At 38.5% G+C, this 22,284-nt stretch overlaps 1 protein-coding gene across 1 annotated transcript in view; it reads right to left on the reverse strand.

Annotated features, from left to right (window-relative positions):
- The window catches only part of nkx1.2la (NK1 transcription factor related 2-like,a), a 30,107-nt gene extending 23,524 nt beyond the window's left edge, over positions 1-6,583 (reverse strand). The window contains exon 1 of the mRNA XM_061981258.1: positions 6,428-6,583. Within this exon, the coding sequence (XP_061837242.1) occupies positions 6,428-6,583 (156 nt within the window). The remainder of the gene's footprint in view (positions 1-6,427) is intronic.
- Positions 6,584-22,284: the final 15,701 nt, after the last annotated feature.

A 22,284-nucleotide genomic window follows, 5' to 3' on the forward strand; every position in this document is an offset into this window, starting at 1 on the left:
TTTGGGCCACTGGTGCAACTTGAATCCGTCCCTGTTCGTGTTGTTACACCCTCCGACAACACACCGACGAAAGTGAGAAAATGGCAGATTGCTTCCCGATGTGACGCCACGTTGTGACGTCATCGCTCCGAGAGCGAATAATAGAAAGGTGTTTAATTCGCCAAAATTCACCCATTTAGAGTTCGGAAATCGGTTAAAAAAATATATGGTCTTTTTTCTGCAACATCAAGGTATATATTGACGCTTACATAGGTCTGGTGATAATGTTCCCCTTTAAAAAAGGTGGGAAAAAGGTGATATTGGGAAAGGGGGGAAGAGTAAAAAAAAATATCAGTCTCAGGCTGGACTCTCGGGAGGGGGTCCAGACTGAGTCCAAGGGAAAAGACCTCACATCCATCCATCCATCTTCTTCCGCTTATCCGAGGTCGGGTAGCGGGGGCAGCAGCCTAAGCAGGGAAGCCCAGACTTCCCTCTCCCCAGCCACTTCGTCCAGCTCCTCCCGGGGGATCCCGAGGCGTTCCCAGGCCAGCCGGGAGACATAGTCTTCCCAACGTGTCCTGGGTCTTCCCCGTGGCCTCCTACCGGTCGGACGTGCCCTAAACACCTCCCTAGGGAGGCGTTCGGGTGGCATCCTGACCAGATGCCCGAACCACCTCATCAGGCTCCTCTCGATGTGGAGGAGCAGCGGCTTTACTTTGAGCTCCCCCCGGATGACAGAGCTTCTCACCCTATCTCTAAGGGAGAGCCCCGCCACCCGGCGGAGGAAACTCATTTTGGCCGCTTGTACCCGTGATCTTGTCCTTTCGGTCATAACCCAAAGCTCATGACCATAGGTGAGGATGGGAACGTAGATCGACCGGTAAATTGAGAGCTTTGCCTTCCGGCTCAGCTCCTTCTTCACCACAACGGATCGATACAGCGTCCGCATTACTGAAGACACCGCACCGATCCGCCTGTCGATCTCACGATCCACTCTTCCCCCACTCGTGAACAAGACTCCGAGGTACTTGAACTCCTCCACTTGGGGCAAGATCTCCTCCCCAACCCGAAGATGGCACTCCACCCTTTTCCGGGCGAGAACCATGGACTCGGACTTGGAGGTGCTGATTCTCATCCCAGTCACTTCACACTCGGCTGCGAACCGATCCAGTGAGAACTGAAGGTCCTGGCCAGATGAAGCCATCAGGACCACATCATCTGCAAAAAGCAGAGACCTAATCCTGCAGCCACCAAACCAGATCCCCTCAACGCCTTGACTGCGCCTAGAAATTCTGTCCATAAAAGTTATGAACAGAATTGGTGACAAAGGGCAGCCTTGGCGGAGTCCAACCCTCACTGGAAACGTGTCCGACTTACTGCCGGCAATGCGGACCAAGCTCTGGCACTGAGCATACAAGGAGCGGACTGCCACAATCAGACAGTCCGATACCCCATACTCCCTGAGCACTCCCCACAGGACTTCCCGAGGGACACGGTCGAATGCCTTCTCCAAGTCCACAAAACACATGTAGACTGGTTGGTCAAACTCCCATGCACCCTCAAGGACCCTGCCCAGAGTATAGAGCTGGTCCACAGTTCCACGACCAGGACGAAAACCACACTGTTCCTCCTGAATCCGAGGTTCGACTATCCGGCGTAGCCTCCTCTCCAGTACACCTGAATAGACCTTACCGGGAAGGCTGAGGAGTGTGATCCCACGATAGTTAGAACACACCCTCCGGTTCCCCTTCTTGAAGAGAGGAACCACCACCCCGGTCTGCCAATCCAGAGGTACCGCCCCCGATGTCCACGCGACGCTGCAGAGTCTTGTCAACCAAGACAGCGTGCATGTATGCCCAATTAACTTGGGTGTGATGTTGAAATGTTTTTGTGGACTCGGGCCGACCTCAAAGTTCGACACCAGGTGTTATTGAGAAAAAGGAAGGTGAAAAGCGTCCATCGTTGAGGTGTCCTCGAGGGTGTTTTTCAGAACAGCCTGTTCCTGATAGCGTCAAGACCATTCGAGGGAGTCAAATCGTAGATTAGGATGTTGTTTTCGTCGAGCAGTCAAAAAACAATGACTTGCCTGCTCTATTTGTCCATGCTGGTTTCTCTCAAATTCAATTAAATTCTCCTTCTCAGCAAACTTCTCCATGATGTGATCCATTTTGCGATTCAGTTCAGAAATCGCCACAGTCCGTGTTCCCACAGCCTGGTCCAATCCTTCCATTGTGACGAACAGCCGTTGGGCTCCTTGGAGTGGCTGCCATCGTCTTCCGAATTTGACGGTAAACCAGAGCAATGCCCAGCCCAATCAGCAGGTGCCAAATAGGTAGATGTCTTCCACGTCCTCGATGGAAAGGACTGAGAGGCACATGATTCTCCATTTATCCCAGGAGTCTCTCACGTACCCCGCAGCAAAGAGGTTCCCCAGAACCTCTTTTCTTCGTCGAAAAGACTTTGTCAATTGCGTCGAGAGTCCAGCTGACCATATCCATGTTTGATGTTTAGATTTGAGGACAGTGCAAAGAAAGAGGCTTCAAAAAAGTTCAGACAAGACAAAAACGAAGAGAGCAAGCAGGGAAGGAGGGAGCGGAGAAAAATGCGACCGCCCTCACCAGAGGCAAGACAGAAATGCTACATATTAGCAGTGCTGCTACTTTTTGTAGCAACGCTTTTGCCCCACGCTTGACAAATTACGGTTGTCTGCTCGACATATTCCCGCTTGAAGCCAAACCACCGCCAGACGATGGACCCCGTGCTGTTTTTCTTGGGAATTAATTCTTCCTTCATTTGTTACCGGATTCGCACCTTCTTTCTCTCGTATTACCACTCGCAAAGCACCGCTAGCATCACAGCTAACTTTACCCAAGAGCCTGGAGTGTAATGCCCGCAGCTAAAAGCAACTGACAATATCACCATATAGTCATTTTCTCTATCGCACAGAGACAAAGCCGCGATACATCCAGTATATTCCATATATCACCCAGTCCTAGTGCAGACTTACTTTTGGATTTTTTCAGTATGTTTCAAACAGGGATGTCCAAACTCTTCCCACCAAGGGCCACATACTGGGAAAGTCCAAATATGCCAGGGGCCATTTTGATATTTTGTAAAACAAAAATAAATTCTAAAAGGGGATATTCTATATATGTAAAAACAAAACTGAGTATATTATTATTACAACATTTCAGCACATACTTTTTTCTTTTTTTCCTACTTTTACTTTCCTATTTGCCCTTCTTTATTTTACCATTTTACTTTTTACCTTCTTTTACCTTTCTTTTTGCCTTTTTTAACCATCGAATATCTACTTTTACTTTTAAATTTAAAAAAAAAAAATGCTGAAAGGGGATATTCTATACATCTAAAAACAAAACCAATTATATTATTATTAGAACATTTCAAATTACATTCTGATTGTTTTAGTCTTTTTTCTTTTTACCATTCTTAATCTACTTTTGACCTTCTTTTTGCCTACTTTTATCTTCCTTTTACCTTCTTTTTGCCTACTTTTATCTTCCTTTCACCTTCTTTTTGCCCTTCCTTTGCCTTTTTATGACCATATTATATCTACTTTTGACTTTCTTGTTGCCTTTTTTAGCATCTATATATCTACTTTTTACTTTTCACCTTCTTTTACATTTCTTTTTCCTTGTTTAACCATGTAAAATCTACTTTTGATCTTCTTTTTGCCTTTTTTACCATCTTAAAACTACTTTTACCTTATTTTCCTATTTTACTTTCCTTTTACCTTCTTTTTTCTTTTCTTTTGCCATTTTCAACCATCTAATATCTACTTTTATTTTTAAATTTTGTAAAAAAAAAAAAATGCTAAAAGGGGATATTCTATACATCTAAAAACAAAACCAAGTATATTATTATTAGAACATTTCAAATTACATTCTGATTTTTTTAGTCTTTTTTCTTTTTACCATTCTAAATCTACTTTTGACCTTATTTTTGCCTACTTTTATCTTCCTTTTACCTTCTTTTTGCCTACTTTTATCTTCCTTTCACCTTCTTTTTGCCCTTCCTTTGTCTTTTTATGACCATATTATATCTACTTTTGACCTTCTTGTTGCCTTTCTTAGCATCGTATATCTACTTTTTACTTTTCACCTTCTTTTACATTTCTTTTTCCTTGTTTAACCATGTAAAATCTACTTTTGATCTTCTTTTTGCCTTTTTTACCATCTTAAAACTACTTTTACCTTATTTTCCTATTTTACTTTCCTTTTACCTTCTTTTTTCTTTTCTTTTGCCTTTTTTGCCATCTTATATCTACTTTTTACTTTTTACCTTCTTTTACCTTTATTTTTGCCTTTTTTAACCATTTAATATCTACTTTTATTTTTATATTTTGTCAAAAAATGCTAAAAGGGGATATTCTATACATCTAAAGACAAAACCAAGTATAATAATATTAGAATATTTCAGCATTTCCAAATTACATTCTGATTTTTGTAGTCTTTTTTCTTTTTACCATCCTAAATCTACTTTTGACTTTCTTTTTGCCTACTTTTATCTTCCTTTTACCTTCTTTTTGTCTACTTTTATCTTCCTTTTATCTTCTTTTTGCCTACTTTTATCTTCCTTTCACCTTCTTTTTGCCCTTCCTTTGCCTTTTTATGACCATATTATATCTACTTTTGACCTTCTTGTTGCCTTTTTTAGCATCGTATATCTACTTTTTACTTTTCACCTTCTTTTACATTTCTTTTTCCTTGTTTAACCATGTAAAATCTACTTTTGATCTTCTTTTTGCCTTTTTACCATCTTAAAACTGCTTTTACCTTATTTTCCTACTTTTACTTTCTTTTTACCTTCTTTGTTCCTTTTTTTGCCTTTTTTTGCAATCTTAGATCTACTTTTTTACTTTTTACCTTCTTTTACCTTTATTTTTGCCTTTTTTAACCATCTAATATCTACTTTTATTTTTATATTTTGTCAAAAAATGCTAAAAGGGGATATTCTATACATCTAAAGACAAAACCAAGTATAATGATATTAGAACATTTCAGCATTTCCAAATTACATTCTGATTTTTGTAGTCTTTTTTCTTTTTACCATCCAAAATCTACTTTTGACTTTCTTTTTGCCGACTTTTATCTTCCTTTTACCTTCTTTTTGCTATTCCTTTGTCTTTTAATGACCATATTATATCTACTTTTGACCTTCTTGTTGCCTTTTTTAGCATCGTATATCTACTTTTTACTTTTCACCCTCTTTTACATTTCTTTTTCCTTGTTTAACCATGTAAAATCTACTTTTGATCTTTGTTTTGCCTTTTTTACCATCTTAAATCTACTTTTACCTTCTTTTCCTACTTTTACTTTCCTTTTACCTTCTTTTTGCCCTTCTTTTGCCTTTTTTAAGGTTAAATCAAAATTTAAAAACTAAACTTTATTAAGAAAAAAGCCATTTAATTGTATTTTAAAAACAGTTGTTTAGCTTTTTCTTTTACACATTTCGTAGTGTAGTAGACCTAAGTATTCATTAAGTACCACCATAATGACAACATTAAATACAGTAGTGTAGTAGACCTAAGTATTCATTAAGTACCACCATAATGACAACATTAAATACAGTAGTGTAGTAGACCTAAGTATTCATTAAGTACCACCATAATGACAACATTAAAATACAGTAGTGTAGTAGACCTAAGTATTCATTAAGTACCACCATAATGACAACATTAAAATACAGTAGTGTAGTAGACCTAAGTATTCATTAAGTACCACCATAATGACAACATTAAAATACAGTAGTGTAGTAGACCTAAGTATTCATTAAGTACCACCATAATGACAACATTAAATACAGTAGTGTAGTAGACCTAAGTATTCATTAAGTACCACCATAATGACAACATTAAATACAGTAGTGTAGTAGACCTAAGTATTCATTAAGTACCACCATAATGACAACATTAAAATACAGTAGTGTAGTAGACCAAAGTATTCATTAAGTACCACCATAATGACAACATTAAACACAGTAGTGTAGTAGACCTAAGTATTCATTAAGTACCACCATAATGACAACATTAAAATACAGTAGTGTAGTAGACCTAAGTATTCATTAAGTACCACCATAATGACATTAAATACAGTAGTGTAGTAGACCTAAGTATTCATTAAGTACCACCATAATGACAACATTAAAATATGGTCGCGTAGTAGACCTAAGTATTCATTAAGTACCACCATAATGACAACATTAAAATATGGTAGCGTAGTAGGCCCAAGTATTCATTAAAAACTGAAGTTTTATTTAACAGGCATATTTTTGGCCACCCAGTTTGAACAGTACCAATGTGTTTGAATATAGGAAAATAAAACACTGTACTTAAAAAATGAATACATATGAAGATGCTGATGATTTACTTGAGTTGTCTACATTTTTCCAAGCACTGTCTCTTTTATTCTTTACCTGCCGCCGTGACGTCCGCTCCCGCGTGGCCGTGCGTCCCGCAGCTAGTCCCCACCGCCTCCGCAGCTCCAAACTTGGCGAGCGCGCTCGCCTTCTTGCCGCCGCCGGTGAACTTGTTGGGATCCAGGATGTCGGCGATGGAGAAGGAGATCTTGTGCGTGGGCGTCATCGTGGGCTTACAATCCACGCGGGGAAAGGAGGGGAGGAGGGCGGGGGAAAGCCGTGCGTAATTACGCGCGGAGTGGGTCCTCTCCCGGGCTTGAAGTGGTCTCCCAGCTCGCGTCCGTCTCGTCCTGCGTGGAGGTGCGTGTGTGTGTGTGTGTGTGTGTGTGTGTTGGCGCGCTTTAAAGCGTCCGCCCCCCCCCCCCCCCTCCACCCACGTGACCCGAAGACTATTAGTGTTTCACACGACCCCCTAATGGGCCCCCAGTCCCGCTCGATAATCACCCATATCATTAAAGTCCGATACTGTCAGTCTATTGGCCGCAGATGGAGCCGCGTCACCACCTTGAAGAATCTCGTGGAGACTTTCATTAAGAAGAGGCTTTATCACATTTTCACTGAGGAGCGAAACGTTAGCAACAATAATTGGGCAGCAAAGTGGTTTCTCTGTTGAAGTTAATGAGTTAATAAGGCAAACTAAATGTAAGAAACACCACAGCAAACTATCATTATTTATATATATATATATATATATATATATATATATATATATATATATATATATATATATATATATATATATACATATACACATATATTTATACATACATATACTGTACGTGTGTGTGTATATATATGTTTATATATTTAGAATAAATGTATAATAATATACATATATATGTACATATATATGTGTATATGTATATATATATATATATATATATGTATATATACATATATGTATATACTGTACATATATAAATTAATATATGTGTCATGACTTGGACTTTGGCTTGGTTTGTTCTCCCGAGGTGCAAATGAACATTTGGACCGGATGTGGCGTGAAGGTAAATACATTATTTATTTAACACTATAACTACAAAGAAAATGATCAAACAAAAAGCGCGCACAGGGGCGGAGGTACAAAACTAGACTATAAACACAAAACTTGCACATCGGCAGAAACTATGAACAATTAAACAAAACACTAACTGTGGCATGAATCGAAACAAAACTTACTTGACATGGCATGAAGTGCGCAGAGGTACATAGAGTGTGACAGGGGGCATAAATGCGGGGATGTCGTCAGGACGAACAACAGAAAATGAATGAACTTAAATACTATGGACATGATTAGTGAAAGCAGGTGCGTGACTCAAAACGTGAAACAGGTGCGTGACGTGACAGGTGAAAACTAATGGTTGCTATGGTGACAAACAAGAGTGCACAATGAGTCCAAACGTGGAACAGGTGAAACTAATGGGGTAATCATGGAAACAAGACAAGGGAGTGAAAAGACAGAAACTAAACAAAACATGACTTAAAACAAAACATGATAATACAGACATGACAATATGTATATATATGTATACATACACATATATACATGTGTGTGTATTTGTATGTTCATGTATTGAATATATATGTATAGTCATATACATATATATGTATGTATAAATATATATGTGTATATGTATATATATATATATGTATATACATATATGTATATATACATATATATGTATATATCTATATATATGTGTGTGTGTGTGTGTATATATGTGTATAAATGAATATATTTATAAATATATGTGTATATATATTTTAACAGGCATATATATGTGTGTGTGTGTGTGTGTGTGTGTGTGTGTGTGTGTGTGTGTGTGTGTGTGTGTGTGTGTGTGTGTGTGTGTGTGTGTGTGTGTGTGTGTGTGTGTGTGTGTGTGTGTGTGTGTGTGTGTGTGTGTGTGTGTGTGTGTATATATATTTATATGTGTGTACGTGTGTGTGTGTGTGTGTGTGTGTGTGTGTGTGTGTGTGTGTGTGTGTGTGTGTGTGTGTGTGTGTGTGTATATATATATATATATGTATATATGTATACGTATATATATATATATATGTATACATGTATGTATATATATATATATATATATATATATATATGTATGTATGTATATATATATATATATATATATATATGTATGTATGTATATATATATATATATATATATATATATGTATACATGTAAATACATATATATGTATATATATATGTGTGTGTGTGTGTATATATATTTATATATGTATGTGTATATGTATATTTATGTGTATGTGTATATATATTTATATATGTATGTGTATATGTATATTTATGTGTGTGTATATTCCCAATCAATGAAGTCCTGCGTCTCTGCTATTAGTATTCAATATAAAGTGACACGAGGGTTATTTCAAAGCCTGATGACAGCTAAATGGTGAAACCAGCGCAGGATCAATATTCCCAGCAGGTGTTTGATGCAGATAAAAAAAAACTGATGTCCAGAAAACCGTCATTTCGGATAGCAGAAGGCCAAAACCAATTACTGCCACAGCAAAGCTTTCTTGAGCCTATAAACGAGGCAGATGATGAGAGTTTGTATTTATGAGGACAATCCATTGTCTCTTCTTTGATGCTTGAAAGTGGTGATCAGGAAACTAAAACTGCTTTTTGTGGTTTAAATAATGTCAACATGTGTCTAATGATTCTGTTCAATCATCTTTTTGCCTTAAGTTGCTCATGAAACTTTGTTTTTTTCACTGGTCCTGGGTACACAACTTCTGCCTAGCAACAAGGGGACAATCAGAGCAATTCTGCTGATCCATATGTCCAACTTTAATCCATCTTGGGAACATTTCTGTAGCTCACTTGACATTTGTAGTCATTATCCATCATGACAGTGATGTGGTTTTACCTGGGATTTGTCTTTCTTCCTGTGCACTGCTCTTATTTTTGGTTCCTCTTCTTCTTTTTTAATATGTCTTGCTGTGACTTTGCTCCTACTTTTGAGTGCCGTTCTCCTCACCTGTACCTGATTGGCAATTAGGAGGTTTACCTGTACCCGGTTGCCAATCAGGAGCGTTTATCTGCCAGTGTTGCCTTGCTTGCAACGCTGTACGTAATCAGAATCAGAATTAGAAATACTTCAATAATCCCCGAGGGGAAATTAAAATGTTCAGCACAATCCCATTCAAGATCAAACAAATATTACAGGGAGACAGAACAGGATCAAAAATTACAGGGAGACAGAACAGGGTCAAACATTACAGGGAGACAGAACAGGATCAAACATTACAGGGAGACAGAACAGGATCAAACATTACAGGGAGACAGAACAGGACAAAACATTACAGGGAGACAGAACAGGATCAAACATTACCGGGAGACAGAACAGGATCAAACATTACCGGGACACAGAACAGGATCAAACATTACAGGGAGACAGAACAGGATCAAACATTACAGGGACACAGAACAGGATCAAACATTACAGGGAGACAGAACAGGGTCGAACATTACAGGGAGCCAGAATATGACGAAACATTACAGGGAGACAGAACAGGATCAAACATTACAGGGAGACAGAACAGGATCAAACATTACAGGGAGACAGAACAGGGTCAAACATTACAGGGAGACAGAACAGGGTCAAACATTACAGGGAGACAGAACAGGATCAAACATTGCAGGGAGACACAACAGGATAAACATTACAGGGAGACAGAACAGGGTCAAACATTACAGGGAGACAGAACAGGATCAAACATTGCAGGGAGACAGAACAGGGTCAAACATTACAGGGAGACAGAACAGGGTCAAACATTAAAAGGGAGACAGGACAGGATCAAACATTATAGGGAGACAGAACAGGATCAAACATTACAGGGAGACAGAACAGGATCAAACATTACAGGGAGACAGAACAGGGTCAAACATTACAGGGAGACAGAACAGGGTCAAAAATTACAGGGAGACAGAACAGGATGAAACATTACAGGGAGACAGAACAGGGTCAAACATTACAGGGAGACAGGACAGGGTCAAACATTACAGGGAGACAGAACAGGATCAAACATTGCAGGGAGACAGAACAGGGTCAAACATTACAGGGAGACAGAACAGGATGAAACATTACAGGGAGACAGAACAGGGTCAAACATTACAGGGAGACAGGACAGGGTCAAACATTACAGGGAGACAGAACAGGATCAAACATTGCAGGGAGACAGAACAGGGTCAAACATTACAGGGAGACAGAACAGGGTCAAACATTACAGGGAGACAGAACAGGATCAAACATTGCAGGGAGACAGAACAGGGTCAAACATTACAGGGAGACAGAACAGGGTCAAACATTACAGGGAGACAGGACAGGATCAAACATTACAGGGAGACAGAACAGGGTCAAACATTACAGGGAGACAGGACAGGATCAAACATTACAGGGAGACAGAACAGGATCAAACATTACAGGGAGACAGAACAGGGTCAAACATTACAGGGAGACAGAACAGGGTCAAACATTACAGGGAGACAGAACAGGGTCAAACATTACAGGGAAACAGAACAGGATCAAACATTACAGGGAGACAGAACAGGGTCAAAAATTACAGGGAGACAGAACAGGATCAAACATTACAGGGAGACAGAACAGGATCAAACATTACAGGGAGACAGAACAGGATCGCTGACGGGTCTGCCAACTTCCGGCGCTCCTTACAGGAGAAGAAAAAAAATAAATAAATAAATAAAAAATTAAATTACAAAATGGGCCTTTGTGTGGTATTTTGTAGCCCTATGTTCTACAAAAGCTTGTTTTTTTTTATTTAACCAGGAAAAAAAAATCCTAGTTAAAAATCTAAAATCTACTATCATAGTAGTATCAACTAGATACACTCTTGTACTTGGTATCATTACAGTGGATGTCAGGTGTAGATCCACCCATGGCATTTGTCTACATTGTGACGCATGTTCCTCGTCCTCCAGTGATAATGCTACTTGCAAGAAACATACTTTATTTGTCGGCCATGGAGGCCAGGATTAGTGATTCAGAAGTGGATAAAACACTGCCGATTACTCGCCATGTCTTAAAGCATGTCTTCCTGAGGGTGTTTCAGTGTTATAACTTCACCTTTATCTTTACTTTTTACACCAAAATGTGTCCATTCTCCCTTTTCTGTCTACACACTGTGTCTGCTTGTAAGTACTCTGTGTGTGCGCTGCCGAACGTGCTCCTCTGCTCGTAAAACCAGCAATGTCATGACCCGGGAACCGGTACAGAGTATAGTACCGTTTTTGATTCATTAGTACCACGATACTATATTAGTACCGGTATACCGTACAACCCTATTGGGCGGTTAATCATTTTGCAATGCAGTCTGCTGAAAATGATGGAAAGTGCTACTCTGTTGTTACTACTCGATCGGTACTGGAAGACTTCGGTCCTGCTACGTCATGTTTCAATGTTTTGTATAAAACACTAACTTACTGAGGGGTAAAGGGGAGCAGACCAAGAATATACAAATGAACAAAGGGTAGATTTTTTTTTTTAATTGGGCGTATTATTGCCACATTTTCAACCACTTGTACTACCAGTCCATAGTGGAACTAACATAATAGTGAGAGTCCAGTCCATAGTGGATCTAACATAATATTGTGAGAGTCCAGTCCATAGTGGATCTAACATAATAGTGTGAGAGTCCAGTCCATAGTGGATCTAACATAATATTGGGAGAGTCCAGTCCATAGTGGATCTAACATAATAGTGTGAGAGTCCAGTCCATAGTGGATCTAACATAATAATGTGAGAGTCCAGTCCATAGTGGATCTAAATAAATAGTGAGAGTCCAGTCCATAGTGGATCTAACATAATAGTGTGGGAGTCCAGTCCATAGTGGATCTAACATAATACTGTGAGAGTTCAGTCCATAGTGGATCTAACATAATAGTGTGAGAGTCCAGTCCATAGTGGATCTAACATAATAGTGTGAGAGTCCAGTCCATAGTGGATTTAACATAATATTGTGAGAGTCCAGTCCATAGTGGATCAAACAAAATACTGTGAGAGTCCAGTCCATAGTGGATCTAACATAATAGTGAGAGTCCAGTCCATAGTGGATCTAACATAATAGTGAGAGTCCAGTCCATAGTGGATCTAGCATCATATTGTGAGAGTCCAGTCCATAGTGGATCTAACATAATAGTGAGAGTCCAGTCCATAGTGGATCTCACATAATAGTGCGAGAGTCCAGTCCATAGTGGATTTAACATAATATTGTGAGAGTCCAGTCCATAGTGGATCTAACATAATAATGTGAGAGTCCAGTCCATAGTGGATCTAACATAATTATGTGAGAGTCCAGTCCATAGTGGATCTAACATAATAGTGTGAGAGTCCAGTCCATAGTGGATCTAACATAATAATGTGAGAGTCCAGTCCATAGTGGATCTAACATAATAGTGAGAGTCCAGTCCATAGTTGATCTAACATAATATTGTGAGAGTCCAGTCCATAGTGGATCTAACATAATAATGTGAGAGTCCAGTCCATAGTGGATCTAACATAATAGTGAGAGTCCAGTCCATAGTGGATCTAACATAATAGTGTGAGTCCAGTCCATAGTGGATCTAACATAATAGTGAGAGTCCAGTCCATAGTGGATCTAACATAATAGTGAGAGTCCAGTCCATAGTGGATCTAACATGATAGTGTGAGAGTCCAGTCCATAGTGGATCTAACATAATAGTGAGAGTCCAGTCCATAGTGGATCTAACATGATAGTGTGAGAGTCCAGTCCATAGTGGATCTAACATAATAATGTGAGAGTCCAGTCCATAGTGGATCTAACATTATATTGTGAGAGTCCAGTCCATAGTGGATCTAACATAATAGTGTGAGAGTCCAGTCCATAGTGGATCTAACATAATAATGTGAGAGTCCAGTCCATAGTGGATCTAAATAAATAGTGAGAGTCCAGTCCATAGTGGATCTAACATAATAGTGTGGGAGTCCAGTCCATAGTGGATCTAACATAACAGTGTGAGAGTCCAGTCCATAGTGGATCTAACATAATAGTGAGAGTCCAGTCCATAGTGGATCTAACATAATATTGTGAGAGTCCAGTCCATAGTGGATCTAACATAATCATCATGGATGTTTTCATTCATCCTGATTGTTGGATTTTATCCGTTCATCTGTTTTCTACTGCTTGTCCCTTTTCGAGTCTAGTTTGTAGCTTTGATATTAGCTCCATCGCTGAATGCCTCTAAAAGTAGCCAGTGAGCTACTGGAAAATGTAGTACAAGCTACTAGTTTGCATATTTGTCTATTTGGCGTGTGTGAGGTCCACATTGTGCTGGGTTTACACTCTGTTTGAGGTCTCATTCTTGCCCATGCAGTTTCCTGTGCTGGGAGGTGACTGCTTTGGTCCGTGGAACACCACCCGCTATTAGCCAGTCATAACCCAGCGGACCGGCATGCTTGGGCTTTGCAGCCGTCGCATAGTCAAACATTTGTTAAAGACGTCCCAACGGGGAGTCCTGCTTGTCCACATTTGCATGAGTATGCCACCGGCGCAGGCACCTTCTCCCGGCCCCTTCATGTGAATCGGGCCGGCCGCACGCTGGAGGTTTACAACTTCCTCGGAGCCAAAAAGCCCGATGGCCGGACATCTGTGCGAAGAAGAAGCAAGCCCCGAGGACAAAGACGTCCTCGGGTTGTCTTCCCCGGCGCGGGACACGGAGAGGGGCGGAGCGGGGCCCCCCCGTGTCGCACACGGCGGGGAGCCTCAGAGACACACTTCCATCCCAGACCCCCCTCCAGGGACAATAAAGTCCTGAGCAGGCAGGGAGGCTGCTAAACGTCAGATAATTTGTCTAATGGCAGAGGAGGCATCTCCACTGGCTGAGTCCATTGTTCAGTTCTCCAGTGTCTCCCCACTTCTCCGTCAACAAAGAAGCAGCAAGTGTCTGGTGAATCATTGACCCTCCGTGGCAGACCCCTAAAACCTTCTTTCTCTGGAGGCTCAATGACCTCAACGTTTGATGTTGTCCATTGAATCTCTTTCATGATCCATTGATCTTCATCTGGTCTGGACTGTTGCAATTCTCTCCTCGCTCTTTTCAACAAGTCAACACTACAGAGACCTCAGACTGGACCAAATGCAGCTGCCAGACTTTAGAGCCAGAACACCCAGACCAGCCTATCAGCCCCATTTGATCCAGTCTTCATTGGCTTCCAGTCAAATTCAGTTGAAGATTTTAGTCCTGAACTGGAGGAGTTCAAGTACCTCGGAGTCTTGTTCACGGAGTGGGGGAAGAGTGGATGGTGAGATCGACAGGCGGATCGGTGCGGCGTCTTCAGTAATGCGGACGCTGTATCGATCCGTTGTGGTGAAGAAGGAGCTGAGCCGGAAGGCAAAGCTCTCGATTTACCGCTCGATCTACGTTCCCATCCTCACCTATGGTCATGAGCTTTGGGTCATGACCGAAAGGACAAGATCACGGGTACAAGCAGCCGAAATGAGTCATTCAATTTCATTTAATAGGGAAGAAACAACACACCAAAACAATAAAATAAAAAAAGGAGAAAAGCCTTAAAAAAAAAAGAAAATAAATGTAAAAAAAAAAAACCGTTTTTTTAAAAAGCAGAAAACCTTAAAAAAAAAGCAAAAAAATATTTTTTTTTAAAAGGAAAAAAAAAACCTTAAAAAAAGAAAACAAATGTACAAAAAAAAGAGAGAGAGAAAAAAACTTTTAAAATAAATTAAATAAATGTAAAAAAAACATTTTTTTAAAAAGGAGAAAAACATTTTTTTTTTTTAAAGTCAAAAAATATATTTTTAAGAGGAAAAAAAACCTTAAAAAGAGAACACAATTTTAAAAAATAAAAAAAGGAGAAAAGCCTTAAAAAAAAGAAAAGTAAAAAAACAACGTTTTTTTAAAAAGGAGAAAAGGTTAAAAACAAAAGCAAAAAAATATATTTTTTTAAAAGGAAAAAAAAACCTTAAAAAAGAAAACAAATGTACAAAAAAAGAGAGAGAGAAAAAAACTTTTAAAATAAATTAAATAAATGTAAAAAAAACATTTTTTTAAAAAGGAGAAAAACATTTTTTTTTTTAAAAGTCAAAAAATATATTTTTAAGAGGAAAAAAAACCTTAAAAAGATAACAAAATTTTAAAAAATTAAAAAAAAGGAGAAAAACTTAAAAAATATATAAATAAAAAAAGACGTTTTAAAACAAAAAAAAGGATGAAACCTTTTTTTTTTAAATAAAAAAAAAAAAAAAAAGGAAAACACTTTTTTTTAAAAAGGAGAAAAACTTTTTTTTTTAAATCATAAAAAAAAGGAAAAAAATAAAACCTTTCCGCCCCCTCCCGATCCTACATTTCAGTCACAGTGGGTGGCAATGTACTGCCTTCGTCTTCACCACAAACAGAAAGAAAATCAAACGAAATGGTTAAAAAAAATGAATACATTCAAACAAAATAAAAGTAAAAAAAATTACAATAAAAGAGAAAGATAGGTTGATGGGCAACACTAAATGGTCCCTAGTGTGTGAATGTGAGTGTGAATGTTGTCTGTCTATCTGTGTTGGCCCTGCGATGAGGTGGCGACTTGTCCAGGGTGTACCCCGCCTTCCGCCCGATTGTAGCTGAGATAGGCTCCAGCGCCCCCCGCGACCCCGAAGGGAATAAGCGGTAGAAAATGGATGGATGGATGGAAATGTAAAAAAAAAAAAAAAAATGTTTTAAATGAGAAAAGCTTAAAAAAAGAAAAAAATGTCCAAAAAAACGAGGGAGAGAAAAACTTTTAAAATAAATTAAATAAATGTAAAAAAAAATGTTTTAAAAAGGAGAAAAGCATTTTTTTTTTAAAGTAAAAAAATATATTTTTTAAGAGGAAAAAAACCTTAAAAAAAGAACAAAATAAAAAAAAAAAAAAAAAAAAAAAGGAGAAAAACTTAAAAAATATATAAATAAAAAAAGACGTTTAAAAAAAAAAAAAAAGGATGAAAACATTTAAAAAAATAAATAAATAAATACAAAAAGGAAAAAAAAAATTTTTTAAAAGGAGAAAAACTTCTTTTTTTTTAAATTATAAAAAAAAGGAAACAAATAAAACCTTTCCGCCCCCTCCCGGTCCTACATTTCAGTCACAGTGGGTGGCAATGTACTGCCTTCGTCTTCACCACAAACAGAAAGAAAATCAATCGAAATGGTTAAAAAAAATGAATACATTCAAATAAAATAAAAGTTAAAAAAATAACAATAAAAGAGAAAGATAGGTTGATTGGCAACACTAAATGGTCCCTAGTGTGTGAATGTGAGTGTGAATGTTGTTATCTATCTGTGTTGGCCCTGTGATGAGGTGGCGACTTGTCCAGGGTGTACCCCGCCTTCCGCCCGATTGTAGCTGAGATAGGCTCCAGCGACCCCCCCGCGACCCCAAAAGGGACAAGAGGTAGAAAATGGATGGATGGATTGATAAAAGACAAAAACCTTAACAAAAAATATAATAAATGTAAAAAAAAAAAAAAGGAGAACAACTTTAAAAATAGTTAAAAAAAAAATTAAACAAGTGAGCCACAGATTCCGTTATTGATTGAAGTAAAGTGTGAATGTCATTAAAACAGTTAGCGCCATCTTTTGACACTTCTTCCACCACCGTCCTTGCACACTACACCGCTACAACAAAGATGACGGGGAGAAGTTGGCACATTGAGTAATTCGTAAATAAAAACATAATAGTAATAATAACGGATGGTTCTTTTCCTCTTTGGTCCGGAGGACACCAGGTCCACAGTTTCCACAATCAATTTGAAATGTGGACTCATCAGCCCACAGAACACTTTTCCACTTTGTATCAGTCCATCTTAGATGATCTCGGGCCCAGCGAAGCCTTTCTGGGTGTTGTTGATAAATGGCTTTGGCTTTGCATAGTAGAGTTTTAACTTGCACTTACAGATGTAGCGACCAACTGTATTTACTGACAGTGGTTTTCTGAAGTGTTCCTGAGCCCATGTGGTGATATCCTTTACACGCTGATGTCGCTTGTTGATGCAGCACCGCCTGAGCGATCGAAGGTCCGTAATATCATGGCTTACTTGCAGTGATTTCTCCAGATTCTCTGAACCTTTTGATGATATTACGGAGCATACATTCCTAGCAAAATCTGGTTGAGAAATGTTCTTAAACTGTTGTTGACAAAGTGGTGACCCTAACCCCATCCTTGTTTGTGAATGACTGAGCATTTCATGGAAGCTGCTTGTGGAGGGGGGCGAGGTCTGCGGGCTTGCCGCGGCGCGGGGTGTGTAAGGACCGGCCTCGAAGACAGTGGCAGGTGAGTAGATTGCCCAGCTGGGGCTTGTTATCTAATCACCTGTCGCCCTTATTAGCAGCAGCCGGAACGAGACACGTGGTTGTAGTTGGAGCCAGGGAGAGACACACGCCCAGAGACAAACGGGTTTTATGCAAAATAAAAAATACTTTATTTAATTTGTCTACCGGGTTCCCGAAGATCTGTCGGCCAGGAGAACCCACCACAGGAAGGAAACCTCACACTGCTATTATACCCAATCATGGCACCCACCTGTTCCCAATTAGCCTGTTCACCTGTGGGACGCATACTTGCCAACCCTCCCAAATTTCCCGGGAGACTCTCGAATTTCAGTGCCTCTCCCAAAAATCTCCCGGGACAACCATTCTCCCCAATTTCTCCCGATTTCCAGCCGGACTTAAGGCACGCCCCCTCCAGGTCCGTGCGGACAGCCTGTCGTCACGTCCGCTTTTCCTTCATATAAAAAGCGTGCCGGTCCAGTCACGTTATAACATCTGCGGCTTTTTGGAGAGTGCACAACTGCACACACAACAAGAAGGAGACGACGCAGAAGAACGAAGAAGATGCAGTCACGGCGACGACGAGTGACAGAGAATAGAACGAGGATGGACAATTCAACCCTAAACTCACTCCTTTCCTACAAATGAAATTTCACAGATGCTGCCCATACCTATGCTCCTTCAACGGCTGTGCTACTGGCTGCAAAGCATTGCACTTTCAAATACAACAATGAGTAGAGGAGTGTTATGTGTGTGTATATGTATATAAGTATTTATATATATATATGGAAAATGGATATATATATATATATATATATATATATATATATATATATATATATATATATATATATATATATATATATATATATGTATACATATATATATATATATATATATATATATATACATATATATATATATGTATATATATATATATATATATATATATATATATGTATACATATATATATATGTATATATATATATATGTATATATATATATATATGTATATATATATATATATGTATACATATAAATATATATATATGTATATATATATAATTATATATATATATATATATATATATATATATGTGTATACATATATATATATATATATATATATATGTATATATATATGTATATATAAATATATAAATATAAATATATGTATATATATATATATATATCCATTTTCTATATATATATATTATAAAATATATATATATATGTTTAGCTAGAATTCACTGAAAGTCAAGTATTTATTTTATTTATATATATGATGATGATGATGAATTACATTTGTAACGCACTTTACATTTGTTAAAATCTCAAAGTGCTACAAAGTATAAAGAAAAGAAAATAAATGTAAAAGAAAATGAGAAAAATCTTAAAAATAAATTAAATAAATGTAAAAAAACAACATGTTTTTTAAAAAGGAGAAAAACGTTAAAAAAAAGTTTTTTAAAAGGGAAAAAAAATCTTTAAAAAAAAAAGAAGGAGAAAACCTTAAATATAGATTAAATAAATGTAAAAAAATAAAACATTTTTTAAAAAGGAGAAAAACATTGAAAAAAAAAGTACAAAAAAATATTTTTTAAAAGGAAAAAAAAACCTTAAAAAAATAAAATATGTAAAAAAAAAAAGAAGGAGAAAAACCTTAAAAATAAATTAAATACATGTAAAAAAAAAATTATATATATATATATATATATACATATATATATATATATATATATATATATATATATATATATATATATGTATGTGTGGGGAAAAAAATCACAAGACTATTTCATCTCTACAGGCCTGTTTCATGAGGGGGGGTACCCTCAATCATCAGGAGATTAAATCTCCTGATGATTGAGGGTACCCCCCCTCATGAAACAGGCCTGTAGAGATGAAATAGTCTTGTGATTTTTTTCCCACACATACATATATTGCGCTCTACTACGGTATCGAGCACTATTTTTTGGATAACCTTATTAAAACATATATATATATATATATATATATATATATATATATATATATATATATATATATATATATACATATATTAGTACTGGAATTTCAGTGAATTCTAGCTATAAATAAACTCCTGCCCCCTTAACCCCACCCCTCCGGCCCCGCTCACCCCGACCACGCCTCCTCAACTTTCTCAGTCGTTTTTGCCACTTGTGCCAGCTTTTTTTAAAACATGTTGCAGGCATAAAATTCCAAATGAGCTAAAATTTGCAAAAAAAATAACAAAGTTTACCAGTTCGAATGTTAAATATCTTGTCTTTGCAGTCTATTCAATTGAATAAAAGTTGAAAAGGATTTGTTGTATTCTCTTTTTATTTACCATTTACACAACGTGACAACTTCACTGCTTTTGGGGTTTTGCACCTTTGATAACAAGTGACAACCACACACCACTCTGATGATGACTGCAGTTTCTTCTTCATTTGGTTCTCCAGCTGCATGCTAACTGTTCGCTGTCATACGTTAACTAAACATTGTGTTTATTTCCCCTATATTATTATTATTATTTGTTTTTGCAAGATCTCCACGGTGGCCTCCCAGTTGTTTGCTGGGTGTGACTCTCTCCGACAACAAGGTCAGTGGCAGTAATTGTCCTAACGGTTTGTGTACCTGTTGGGTGGAGGCGAGTAATGAGAGTTTTTCATTACGTGCGGGACGGGTGAGTGCGCCTGGCAGATGCTGACAGGCAGCAGATGTGGAAAGTTGCCGGGTGATTTGTACAAAGGGTCAACCGCGTCGCATGGCCGACGGAGAGGGAGAGAAGGGGGGGCGGGGTGGATTTACAGCGAGGGACACTGTCAGTCATGCCTCGCCCCCCCGTCAGAACGAGGTAAAGGTCAGTTCACGCACCAGCACGGTACCAACATGCACTCGTCCTCGCCTGATATCATCCTTTGTAACGTTGCAAAGTTTGCATATTACTACACTTTTTTTATTATTATTATTTTTTTAACTGGTTTTACCAGCAGAGGAGCATGTTCGGCAGCGCGCGCACACAGAGTACTTACAAGCAGACACAGTGTGTAGACAGAAAAGGGAGAATGGACGCATTTTGGTGTAAAAAGTAAAGATAAAGGTGAAGTTATAAGTAGAAGTATTTAAGTCCCATCTTAAAACTCATTTGTATACTCTAGTCTATAAATAGACCCCCTTTTAGACCAGTTGATCTGCCGTTTCTTTTCTGCTCTGCCCCCCTCTCCTTCGTGGAAGGGGGGGGCACAGGTCCGGTGGCCATGGATGAAGTGCTGGCTGTCCAGAGTCGGGACCCGGGGTGGACCGCTCGCCTGTGCATCAGTTGGGGACATCGCTGCGCTGCTTACCCGTCTCCGCTCGGGATGGTCTCCTGCTGGCCCCACTATGGACTGGACTCTTACTATTATGTTGGATCCACTATGGACTGGACTCTTACTATTATGCTAAATCCACTATGGACTGGACTTTCACTATTATGTTAGATCCACTATGGACAGGACTCTTACTATTATGCTAAATCCATTATGGACTGGACTTTCACTATTATGTTAGATCCACTATGGACTGGACTCTCACTATTATGTTAGATCCACTATGGACTGGACTCTCACACTATTATGTTAGATCCACTATGGACTGGACTCTCACTATTATGTTAGATCCACTATGGACTGGACTCTCACACTATTATGTTAGATCCACTATGGACTGGACTCTCACACTATTATGTTAGATCCACTATGGACTGGACTCTCACTATTATGTTGGATCCACTATGGACTGGACTCTCATTATTATGTTAGATCCACTATGGACTGGACTCTCACTATTATGTTAGATCCACTATGGACTGGACTCTCACTATTATGTTAGATCCACTATGGACTGGACTCTCACACTATTATGTTAGATCCACTATGGACTGGACTCTCACACTATTATGTTAGATCCACTATGGACTGGACTCTCACACTATTATGTTAGATCCACTATGGACTGGACTCTTACTATTATGCTAAATCTACTATGGACTGGACTTTCACTATTATGTTAGATCCACTATGGACTGGACTCTCACTATTATGTTAGATCCACTATGGACTGGACTCTTACTATTATGTTAGATCCACTATGGACTGGACTCTCACTATTATGTTAGATCCACTATGGACTGGACTCTCACACTATTATGTTAGATCCACTATGGACTGGACTCTCACTATTATGTTAGATCCACTATGGACTGGACTCTCACACTATTATGTTAGATCCACTATGGACTGGACTCTCACACTATTATGTTAGATCCACTATGGACTAGACTCTCACACTATTATGTTAGATCCACTATGGACTGGACTCTCACTATTATGTTAGATCCACTATGGTCTGGACTCTCACAATATTATGTTAGATCCACTATGGACTGGACTCTCACTATTATGTTAAAAACACTATGGACTGGACTCTCACTATTATGTTAGATCCACTATGGACTGGAGTCTCACTATTATGTTAGATCCACTATGGACTGGACTCTCACACTATT

This window comes from Nerophis lumbriciformis, linkage group LG02 (genome assembly GCF_033978685.3).
Source record: "Nerophis lumbriciformis linkage group LG02, RoL_Nlum_v2.1, whole genome shotgun sequence".
Lineage (NCBI taxonomy): Eukaryota > Metazoa > Chordata > Actinopteri > Syngnathiformes > Syngnathidae > Nerophis > Nerophis lumbriciformis.